This window comes from Triturus cristatus, chromosome 1_1, assembly GCF_964204655.1.
Source record: "Triturus cristatus chromosome 1_1, aTriCri1.1, whole genome shotgun sequence".
Lineage (NCBI taxonomy): Eukaryota > Metazoa > Chordata > Amphibia > Caudata > Salamandridae > Triturus > Triturus cristatus.
The window spans coordinates 99,448,551-99,461,066 of record NC_140579.1 but is presented as its reverse complement, the minus strand read 5'-3'; the positions used below and the strand labels follow the sequence as shown (position 1 = coordinate 99,461,066).

General features: G+C 47.3%; 1 protein-coding gene across 2 annotated transcripts in view; it reads left to right on the top strand.

Moving 5' to 3' along the window:
* LOC146869622 (E3 ubiquitin-protein ligase TRIM39-like) overlaps positions 1-12,516 on the top strand; it is a 111,197-nt gene that overhangs the window by 41,185 nt on the left and 57,496 nt on the right. For both annotated transcript variants that reach the window (XM_085608707.1, XM_085608698.1), the window contains exon 4: positions 9,491-9,513. In XM_085608707.1, coding sequence (XP_085464833.1) covers positions 9,491-9,513 — 23 coding nt within the window. The remainder of the gene's footprint in view (positions 1-9,490; positions 9,514-12,516) is intronic.

Below are 12,516 nucleotides of genomic sequence, written 5' to 3'. Positions count from 1 at the left end.
CATCCACAGGCGCCACTCTAGCAAAGCAGCTGATGCACTTCTGTTTCTAGAGAAAGCTTCTCATCCACAGCCGCCGCTCTAGCAAAGCAGCTGATGCACTTCTGTTTCTAGAGAAAGCTTCACATCCAAGGGGCCGCACCAGCAAAGCAGCTGATGCACTTCTGTTTCTAGAGAAAGCTTCACATCCACAGGCGCCGCACTAGCAAAGCAGCTGATGCACTTCGTTTTCCAGAGAAAGCTTCACATCCACAGGCGCCGCACTAGCAATGCGGCTGATGCACTTCTGTTTCAAGAGAAAGCTTCAAATCCACAGGCGCCGCACTAGCAAAGTAGCTGATGCACTTCTTTTTCTAGAGAAAGCTTCACATCCACAGGCGCCGCACTAGCAATGCGGCTGATGCACTTCTGTTTCTAGAGAAAGCTTCGCATCCACAGGCGCCGCACTAGCAAAGCAGCTGATGCACTTCGTTTTCCAGAGAAAGCTTCACATCCACAGGCGCCGCACTAGCAATGCAGCTGATGCACTTCTGTTTCTAGAGAAAGCTTCACATCCACAGGCGCCGCACTAGCAAAGCAGCTGATGCACTTCGTTTTCCAGAGAAAGCTTCACATCCACAGGCGCCGCACTAGCAATGCGGCTGATGCACTTCTGTTTCTAGAGAAAGCTTCACATCCACAGGCGCCGCACTAGCAATGCAGCTGATGCACTTCTGTTTCTAGAGAAAGCTTTACATCTACAGGCGCCGCACTAGCAAAGCAGCTGATGCACTTCTGTTTCTAGAGAAAGCTTCACATCCACAGGCGCCGCACTAGCAAAGCAGCTGCTGCACTTCTGTTTCTAGAGACATCTTCACATCCACAGGCGCCGCACTAGCAAAGCAGCTGATGCACTTCTGTTTCCAGAGAAAGCTTCACATCCACAGATGCCGCATTAGCAATGCAGCTGATGCACTTCTGTTTCTAGAGAACGTTTCAAATCCACAGGCGCCGCACTAGCAATGCAGCTGATGCACTTCTGTTTCTAGAGAAAGCTTCACATCCACAGGCGCCGCACTAGCAATGCGGCTGATGCACTTCTGTTTCTAGAGAAAGCTTCACATCCCAGGCGCCGCACTAGCAAATCAGCTGATGCACTTCTGTTTCTAGAGAAAGCTTCCCACCCACAGGGGCCACACTTGCAAAGCAGCTGATGCACTTCTGTTTCTAGAGAAAGCTTCCCATCCACAGGCCCCGCACTAGCAATGCAGCAGATGCACTTCTGTTTCTAGAGAAAGCTTCACCTCCACAGGCGCCGCACTAGCAATGCGGCTGATGCACTGCTGTTTCTAGAGAAAGCTTCACATCCACAGGCGCCGCACTAGCAAAGCAGCTGATGCACTTCTGTTTCTAGAGGAAGCTTCACATCCGCAGGCGCCGCACTAGCAAAGCAGCTGATGCACTTCTGTTTCTAGAGAAAGCTTCACATCCACAGGCGCCACACTAGCAAAGCAGCTGATGCACTTCTGTTTCTAGAGAAAGCTTCTCATCCACAGGCACCGCACTAGCAAAGCAGCTGATGCACCTCTGTTTCTAGAGAAAGCTTCTCATCCACAGGCGCCGCACTAGCAAAGCAGCTGATGCACTTCTGTTTCTAGAGAAAGCTTCACATCCACAGGCGCCGCGCTAGCAAAGCAGCTGATGCACTTCTGTTTCTAGAGAAAGCTTCTCATCCACAGGCGCCGCACTAGCAAAGCAGCTGATGCACTTCTGTTTCTAGAGAAAGCTTCACATCCAAGGGGCCGCACTAGCAAAGCAGCAGATGCACTTCGTTTTCCAGAGAAAGCTTCACATCCACAGGCGCCGCACTAGCAAAGCAGCTGATGCACTTCTGTTTCTAGAGAAAGCTTCACATCCACAGGCGCCGCACTAGCAAAGCAGCTGATGCACTTCTGTTTCTAGAGAAAGCTTCACATCCACAGGCGCCGCACTAGCAAAGCAGCTGATGCACTTCTGTTTCTAGAGAAAGCTTCACATCCACAGGCACTGCACTAGCAAAGCAGCTGATGCACTTCTGTTTCTAGAGAAAGCTTCTCATCCACAGGCGCCGCACTAGCAAAGCAGCTGATGCACTTCTGTTTCTAGAGAAAGCTTCTCATCCACAGGCGCCGCACTAGCAAAGCAGCTGATGCACTTCTGTTTCTAGAGAAAGCTTCACATCCACAGGCGCCACACTAGCAAAGCAGCTGATGCACTTCTGTTTCTAGAGAAAGCTTCAAATCCGCAGGCGCCGCACTAGCAAAGCAGCTGATGCGCTTCTGTTTCTAGAGAAAGCTTCACATCCACAGGCGCCGCTCTAGCAAAGCAGCTGATGCACTTCTGTTTCTAGAGAAAGCTTCACATCCACAGGCGCCGCACTAGCAAAGCAGCTGATGCACTTCTGTTTCTAGAGAAAGCTTCACATCCACAGGCACCGCACTAGCAAAGCAGCTGATGCACTTCTGTTTCTAGAGAAGGCTTAACATCTACAGGCACTGCCCTAGCAAAGCAGCTGATGCACTTCTGTTTCTAGAGAACGTTTCAAATCCACAGGCGCCGCACTAGCAATGCAGCTGATGCACTTCTGTTTCTAGAGAAAGCTTCACATCCACAGGCGCCGCACTAGCAAAGCAGCTGATGCACTTCTGTTTCTAGAGAAAGCTTCACATCCACAGGCACTGCACTAGCAAAGCAGCTGATGCACTTCTGTTTCTAGAGAAAGCTTCTCATCCACAGGCGCCGCACTAGCAAAGCAGCTGATGCACTTCTGTTTCTAGAGAAAGCTTCTCATCCACAGGCGCCGCACTAGCAAAGCAGCTGATGCACTTCTGTTTCTAGAGAAAGCTTCACATCCACAGGCGCCACACTAGCAAAGCAGCTGATGCACTTCTGTTTCTAGAGAAAGCTTCAAATCCGCAGGCGCCGCACTAGCAAAGCAGCTGATGCGCTTCTGTTTCTAGAGAAAGCTTCACATCCACAGGCGCCGCTCTAGCAAAGCAGCTGATGCACTTCTGTTTCTAGAGAAAGCTTCACATCCACAGGCGCCGCACTAGCAAAGCAGCTGATGCACTTCTGTTTCTAGAGAAAGCTTCTCATCCACAGGCGCCGCTCTAGCAAAGCAGCTGATGCACTTCTGTTTCTAGAGAAAGCTTCTCATCCACAGCCGCCGCACTAGCAAAGCAGCTGATGCACTTCTGTTTCTAGAGAAAGCTTCACATCCACAGGCGCCGCACTAGCGATGCAGCTGATGCACTTCTGTTTCGAGAGAAAGCTTCTCATCCACAGGCGCCGCTCTAGCAAAGCAGCTGATGCACTTCTGTTTCTAGAGAAAGCTTCACATCCACAGGCGCCGCACTAGCAATGCAGCTGATGCACTTCTGTTTCTAGAGAAAGCTTCTCATCCACAGGCGCCACTCTAGCAAAGCAGCTGATGCACTTCTGTTTCTAGAGAAAGCTTCTCATCCACAGCCGCCGCTCTAGCAAAGCAGCTGATGCACTTCTGTTTCTAGAGAAAGCTTCACATCCAAGGGGCCGCACCAGCAAAGCAGCTGATGCACTTCTGTTTCTAGAGAAAGCTTCACATCCACAGGCGCCGCACTAGCAAAGCAGCTGATGCACTTCGTTTTCCAGAGAAAGCTTCACATCCACAGGCGCCGCACTAGCAATGCGGCTGATGCACTTCTGTTTCAAGAGAAAGCTTCAAATCCACAGGCGCCGCACTAGCAAAGTAGCTGATGCACTTCTTTTTCTAGAGAAAGCTTCACATCCACAGGCGCCGCACTAGCAATGCGGCTGATGCACTTCTGTTTCTAGAGAAAGCTTCGCATCCACAGGCGCCGCACTAGCAAAGCAGCTGATGCACTTCGTTTTCCAGAGAAAGCTTCACATCCACAGGCGCCGCACTAGCAATGCAGCTGATGCACTTCTGTTTCTAGAGAAAGCTTCACATCCACAGGCGCCGCACTAGCAAAGCAGCTGATGCACTTCGTTTTCCAGAGAAAGCTTCACATCCACAGGCGCCGCACTAGCAATGCGGCTGATGCACTTCTGTTTCTAGAGAAAGCTTCACATCCACAGGCGCCGCACTAGCAATGCAGCTGATGCACTTCTGTTTCTAGAGAAAGCTTTACATCTACAGGCGCCGCACTAGCAAAGCAGCTGATGCACTTCTGTTTCTAGAGAAAGCTTCACATCCACAGGCGCCGCACTAGCAAAGCAGCTGCTGCACTTCTGTTTCTAGAGACATCTTCACATCCACAGGCGCCGCACTAGCAAAGCAGCTGATGCACTTCTGTTTCCAGAGAAAGCTTCACATCCACAGATGCCGCATTAGCAATGCAGCTGATGCACTTCTGTTTCTAGAGAACGTTTCAAATCCACAGGCGCCGCACTAGCAATGCAGCTGATGCACTTCTGTTTCTAGAGAAAGCTTCACATCCACAGGCGCCGCACTAGCAATGCGGCTGATGCACTTCTGTTTCTAGAGAAAGCTTCACATCCCAGGCGCCGCACTAGCAAATCAGCTGATGCACTTCTGTTTCTAGAGAAAGCTTCCCACCCACAGGGGCCACACTTGCAAAGCAGCTGATGCACTTCTGTTTCTAGAGAAAGCTTCCCATCCACAGGCCCCGCACTAGCAATGCAGCAGATGCACTTCTGTTTCTAGAGAAAGCTTCACCTCCACAGGCGCCGCACTAGCAATGCGGCTGATGCACTGCTGTTTCTAGAGAAAGCTTCACATCCACAGGCGCCGCACTAGCAAAGCAGCTGATGCACTTCTGTTTCTAGAGGAAGCTTCACATCCGCAGGCGCCGCACTAGCAAAGCAGCTGATGCACTTCTGTTTCTAGAGAAAGCTTCACATCCACAGGCGCCACACTAGCAAAGCAGCTGATGCACTTCTGTTTCTAGAGAAAGCTTCTCATCCACAGGCACCGCACTAGCAAAGCAGCTGATGCACCTCTGTTTCTAGAGAAAGCTTCTCATCCACAGGCGCCGCACTAGCAAAGCAGCTGATGCACTTCTGTTTCTAGAGAAAGCTTCACATCCACAGGCGCCGCGCTAGCAAAGCAGCTGATGCACTTCTGTTTCTAGAGAAAGCTTCTCATCCACAGGCGCCGCACTAGCAAAGCAGCTGATGCACTTCTGTTTCTAGAGAAAGCTTCACATCCAAGGGGCCGCACTAGCAAAGCAGCAGATGCACTTCGTTTTCCAGAGAAAGCTTCACATCCACAGGCGCCGCACTAGCAAAGCAGCTGATGCACTTCTGTTTCTAGAGAAAGCTTCACATCCACAGGCGCCGCACTAGCAAAGCAGCTGATGCACTTCTGTTTCTAGAGAAAGCTTCACATCCACAGGCGCCGCACTAGCAAAGCAGCTGATGCACTTCTGTTTCTAGAGAAAGCTTCACATCCACAGGCACTGCACTAGCAAAGCAGCTGATGCACTTCTGTTTCTAGAGAAAGCTTCTCATCCACAGGCGCCGCACTAGCAAAGCAGCTGATGCACTTCTGTTTCTAGAGAAAGCTTCTCATCCACAGGCGCCGCACTAGCAAAGCAGCTGATGCACTTCTGTTTCTAGAGAAAGCTTCACATCCACAGGCGCCACACTAGCAAAGCAGCTGATGCACTTCTGTTTCTAGAGAAAGCTTCAAATCCGCAGGCGCCGCACTAGCAAAGCAGCTGATGCGCTTCTGTTTCTAGAGAAAGCTTCACATCCACAGGCGCCGCTCTAGCAAAGCAGCTGATGCACTTCTGTTTCTAGAGAAAGCTTCACATCCACAGGCGCCGCACTAGCAAAGCAGCTGATGCACTTCTGTTTCTAGAGAAAGCTTCTCATCCACAGGCGCCGCTCTAGCAAAGCAGCTGATGCACTTCTGTTTCTAGAGAAAGCTTCTCATCCACAGCCGCCGCACTAGCAAAGCAGCTGATGCACTTCTGTTTCTAGAGAAAGCTTCACATCCACAGGCGCCGCACTAGCGATGCAGCTGATGCACTTCTGTTTCGAGAGAAAGCTTCTCATCCACAGGCGCCGCTCTAGCAAAGCAGCTGATGCACTTCTGTTTCTAGAGAAAGCTTCACATCCACAGGCGCCGCACTAGCAATGCAGCTGATGCACTTCTGTTTCTAGAGAAAGCTTCTCATCCACAGGCGCCACTCTAGCAAAGCAGCTGATGCACTTCTGTTTCTAGAGAAAGCTTCACATCCACAGGCGCCGCTCTAGCAAAGCAGCTGATGCACTTCTGTTTCTAGAGAAAGCTTCTCATCCACAGGCGCCGCTCTAGCAAAGCAGCTGATGCACTTCTGTTTCTAGAGAAAGCTTCTCATCCACAGCCGCCGCTCTAGCAAAGCAGCTGATGCACTTCTGTTTCTAGAGAAAGCTTCTCATCCACAGGTGCCGCACTAGCAAAGCAGCTGATGCACTTCTGTTTCTAGAGAAAGCTTCTCATCCACAGGTGCCGCACTAGCAATGCAGCTGATGCACTTCTGTTTCTAGAGAAAGCTTCTCATCCACAGGCGCCGCTCTAGCAAAGCAGCTGATGCACTTCTGTTTCTAGAGAAAGCTTCACACCCACAGGCGCCACACTAGCAAAGCAGCTGATGCACTTCTGTTTTCAGAGAAAGCTTCACAGGCACCGCTCTAGCAAACCTACATTTTTCAAGTGCTGCAGACAGAGTCACTGAAGGCGGGGATGGCAGAGGCAGTGTACGCACATCCCGCCTTGTATATCAGCCAATGGGAACCAGCCAACATGGACTGTAAGCGCACCAGTTACTGACGGTGGGCAGTTTAACACTGTTCTTGCAGGACTGACGTCACTCGCTTTGCCCCACCCCTCTCCAGTGAAGCTTAGTAGCCAATGGGAGCAGTTGGTGTGTGCAAAAGCGGGCAGGAATGGATAAGAGGTCAAAAAGGCCTGAAAATAAACAAAATTGCTATGACAGGATACAAAAGTGGGGGTCAGGCTGCGAGGTTCTGACAAGTTGTCGGCGAGCTACCAGTAGCTCGTAACCGACTGGTTGCAGACCCCTGCTTCAAATGTTTCTGGATTTTCTCCCCATAATTCTAGACAGTAATTTCATTGAAAATTAGCCAATGTATGACCACAGGACGCTTGCTTTATATTAAACATATATCATCCTGAAGTCCTACTGTAATGAACCAACATACGTCCACGGGACGTTTGCTTATTATTCTGAAATGTTATCATCCTGAAGTCGTACTGTATTACCGTTTTAGTGCCGCTTGGCCTTCTAAGATCGTCTCCGAGGTAGCATGGTAACACTTAAGTGATGAAGTCTACATTTTACCAATCTGAAAATGTATATTTTTGTGCCTCACTCATCTGGCTTCCCCTTGTGATTTTATTTTTCACTCCTCTGTTGTTTAGCTCTCTACACCCTTCAATTTCATGGTCCGTTTTCATGATGTTTTTTACCATATTCTGATAGTTTTCTCAGGTATCTCTTATGTCTGTTTACCAGGTTAATTTTCTGTCTTGTAAAACATCTTGAGAAAACATTAATCCTGTAAAATAGTTTCTTACCATATCTGTTACTTACTCGAATCGCTTCTCGCCCTCGTCTTTGCTACTTCCTGGGCTAGGCATGATGATGAGGCAGTAACAGTAGAGCGACTGAAGGAAAAGCAGCAAGGGATAGAAAATGACCCATCACTGCTTAACTTCATAATAAAGGCATAATGTGATTGGCCATGTCCTTCTGTAAAGCCAAACCTGCTGCCTCCGAGACTAGGCCTACTCTTCGCCTCTTGAGCCAATCCAGAAGCTGCTTCACAGCATAAGAGCAACATCGGAATTGGCTGGAGCAGGCAAAGTCAGCTCTCCTTTGGAGACCGGGGTCGCTGCGGATATGATCCCTGGCTCACTAACGTTGTGCGGGTAGGAGAGGCCTTATGTGCGCATGCCGGGTTGGTCATAGGCAGACATCCATCCATCCTGACATGCGCACTTACACATCTTTAGACCCAGACACTCTTCTGGTGATGTCTATAATGATGCCACGCCCCCGCCCACTCATAAATTGAAAATCTACAGCTTGCAATGTGCAGCCAACCCACCGCTGTAATATAAGCACCGCAACCGGGAATATAAACTGTCTAAATGCATATTAGGGTCCAGGGGGGCAGCAAATACAGGGGGGCGATGCCCCCATGGAGAAATCGCACCTGGGTGGAATTACATCTAGTACATCAGGACTAGAATTTTGTGATTGTTGCCCACCATATGTCATGGTTTTCCTCCCTTATGCCAAGAAGCATCTCAAATGAGCTAGTGCCAGTATCTTGCCACAGTTACCCCCTATGCCAAACATTGCCTCCAGTCTGCCAGTAGCAGTGGTTTTCACAGGTGCCTGTCCATGCCAGCAATTGCCTCCAGTATTCCAGCAGTAGAATTTTTCCATAGGTCCCTTTATAAGCCACAAATTACCTTCAGTATGTAAGGGCCAATGGCAGACTAGCAAGCATTACATCATATTCTCACTCACATTTACTCAACCACACTCAATCATTCATTCTCACTCAGTCTACCTCACTCTCACTCATTCTTACTCTGACTCCAACATACTTACTTGCTCTAATTCTGTCATTCTCACACACTCTGTATCACTCATTCTCTCTCCTTCATTCACACTCACACTCACTCCAACTCTTACTCACTCATACATTTTCACTCGTGCACTCTGACTCACTCATACTCACTGACACTCATCCTCACTTATTCTCACTCACTCCCTTTTAGTGGCTCTCACACACTACCTGTCACTGACACTCGCTGTTACTTACACACACTCATGCTCACACGTACAAACACATTCACAAACACACAACCACACTCCGATCCCCAAGCTTGTACCCCACGTACATTTAAAAGCATTTTTTATTTGTCATCTGCCACACAAGTACTCATTCTAGATCCTCGTGCTCCATTTTTTATTACACTAACAGTGAAAAATAATCTATTATTCACTATTAGTTTAATATAAAATTGTTTGAAATACAAAGGTGGAGCACGGCTCCCATAAGGGCGAGCTTCCGCTGTGTTCTCGGTACTCATTTTGCTTCCTCTGAAGCCAGAAGTCGCACAAGCAGTGCCAGGGGTCACAAGGGGCAAGACAGGAGTCACAGCTGCGACCCCTGGCAATCCCTAAATGATGCCCATGCATGTGACCCTGTTACGAACGTCATACAATGTGCCAAGTGACCTCATTCAGAATATCAGAATGTGCTGTGTTTTGTGACTCCATTCAGAATGACGCTGTGCTGTGTCATTACCATTCCGAATATCACATTTTGTGCTTAGTCATGCAATACCCCAGAATGTACTCTGTCATGTGACCCCAGTCACTGTTTTCTAACCATAGGTAGTTAAGTGTTTCTCTCCCAAAAATACTGCCATAACTTTAACATCTCCTGTGGAAACTGATTTCACTGTGTTTGTTTCTCTGTTTTGCAGGATGTCAGAAGCACCCTAAGCAGGTAAGGCCGGTTTATTATCCTCCTGTCAGTGTGTAAGGAGCAGGTCTCAATGCTGCGGTGTGTAAACACCACTACTGAGCTCACACAAAGTGTTAGGTAACTTTCAGACCCTCATAAAATCACTTTACATTCTCAAAACAAATCTTAAGTCCTCAGAAACCTTCCCTGCGTCATCAGGAAACTCTCTTAAATTTTCATAAATCCCTGCAAGTTTTCAGCAAACTCTTTTGAGTCTTGAAATAATTACCACAGAAATGAGCTTCTGTCCTCACAAAACATATTTGTATCTTTAAAGCTTATCTGAAGTCGTACGAAAAGTACCCTGAACATACAGAAAAAGCAAGCCCATTCTGGAAAAGTCCCCCCAGGTTTTCCTAAATTCAGAGTTGTGCAAAAACTAAGTCATAATTTCCTAACTATACAGACATATATGGTGGCTCTGCTCACAACAATTGCAGATCCAATTTTCAGCACTATTGTTAAGGATTTTAAAACATAAATATATTTCTTCATGTGGGGTAGAGGTGCTACCATGGTACTACAGACACCCTGCCACCGAGGGTGTTCACCTGCTTAGGACAATGTCCTTGGCAACAAATATACACAATAATAAGTACTAGAGCACACATAGAAATTCCATTTAATAAATAAAGTAGTCCTAATATCAAGTCCATCAAATGTTTTGTTCTTTTTTGTGAAGTTATTTCATTCCATTTGTAGTTTCCACAATGTTCGGTTTATATATAAGCAGGAACGGCCAATATCTGGTCTATACGAGCAAAAGCAGCTGACACGTGTTTCGTCCATTGGGCTTTGTCAAGGCTGCATAAAAAATACATACATTGGAATGGAACATCATCTCTCATGCGATCTTTTACGTAAAATTCATATGTGTCAACCTCATATAGCAGTGATGAGGGGAAGGAAAATAGTGACATGAAATTATATATGCCGGTCACAATGCACTGAGGATATTGTGTAAAAATGCATTGTAGCGTCAGCTCACCCAAAGCCATAAAAAGTGTTACCCATGATAGGCGATGTTGACCGAAAGATGAGAACCCAAGGAAGGGGGCCATAGAGAATGCCTGTATATATTATAATACAATCGAAAAACTAGATTTTGCATGCATTGTGCTCTATAAGATACGAAGAAATATGCATGTTTAGTGTTCCATTTTGCATGCAAGGAAAGAATAAACATTAGTAGTGAGATTTAATAAGAATATAGAATACCTGAGCGCCCTGTAGTAAGGACAATGTCCAAAAGTAGTCCGAGAGATGCAGAGAAGATCTTGTCAGAATCTATTTAAAATATATATAAAATTGTATGTATAAGCGACCATCCTGAGGAAAAAATAATAGTGTGCGGAAAAGTAAACGTTAGTACACCACAAGGAGAGCGAAGTCTCCTTAGTAGTAGAAAGGGAAGTGCAAATAACAACATATAAAAGTAGACCATTTCAGAATGGAAACTGATCACCCAGGTGAAACGAGGGAAGTGATTCCATGTGTAGTGCAATACAATTAAAAGGGCCAATTTATGAATATTTGTCTTGTGAATTTCCTAGTGGAGTGGGAAATAAGCAAGAAGCATTTTATGACTGACTGGTGGTGATCGGTCAGTATAATACCAAAAGAGGCCATCTGGGGTAACCTACCAAACCCACACATTTCTGAAAACTAGTGAGAGTCCACGGAGGTATGGCTCGCGTGGATCCTCCAACGTTTCCCTAGCCAGAATCCCCTGCAAACCTCACATTTTGCTGAAAAAATCATAATTTTCTCAAATGTCTGTGTGAGAAAGTTGTAGGATCACCGGACTGACACAAATTTCCAGACACTCAGCGCTCCCCCAGGTCTCCCGATAAAAATGATACCTCACTCGTGTGGGTGGGTCAAGTACCCATGACGGGCAAGGGCCCAAAACATATTGTGGAGACTTCAAAATTACCCATCATAAAACGACCGGGTTTTGCAGGGAGGGGGGCACCAGGGATTTTTTGCCCCTGAGATCGCGGCCATCTAGGGGAACCTACCAATCCCACTCATTTCTGAAAACTAGACAACTCGGGGAGTCCAGTGAGGTATGGCTTGCGTGGACCCCTCAACGTTTTCTTACCCAGAATCGCCTGCAAACCTCAAATGTAAGTAAAAAAATCACTGTCTCCATATTTTTTTTGTGTCGGATCACCGTGCCGACACAAATGTACTACCACCCAACGTTCTCTTTGTTCTCCCGAGCAAAATGATACCTCACCTAGGTGCCGGCAGAGCTAGCGTTCAAAATCTACAGGTAGGCACTTTGCATAAAAAGGGTCAGTTTTCACTGTCAAAATGTGGTGTGTCCATATTGCGTTTTGCACCGTTTCCTGTCGCGTGGCCTATGCCTACCCACACAAGTGAGGTAACATTTTTATCGGAAGACATTGGGGAATGCAGGGTGGGTGGAATTTTGTGGATCCACGCAGATTCCACAATTTTCCAACACAGAAATATGAGGAAAATGGTTTTGTTTTTTTACAAAGTTTGAGGTTTGCAAGGGATTCTGGGAAGAGAACCTGGTGGAAGCCACACAAGTCACACCATCCTGGATTCCCCTTGATGTCTAGTTTTCAAACTTTTATAGGTTTGCTAGGTTTACATGGGTGCCAGCAGAGCTAGGAGTTCAAAGTCTACAGCTAGGCACTTTGCAAAAAAAGGATTGGTTTTCACTGTAAAAATGTGGTGTATCCATGTTGTGTTTTGCACCATTTCCTGTCACGGGCACCAGGCCTACCCACACAAGTGAGGTATCTTTTTTTTATCGGAAGACTTTGGGAATGCAGGGTGGGTGAGCCATTACAAAAGCCAGATGACTCATGTGCACGTTCACGCGCGCGTTCCCGAACGCTGGAGGCCGAGAAAAGCCTTTGGTTGCACTTTTAAAAGCCAGTTACTAAATGTCTCTCCGTGCAACGTATGCGCTGGCTCAGGTGAGACCTAAAAAGCATTTACAAATGC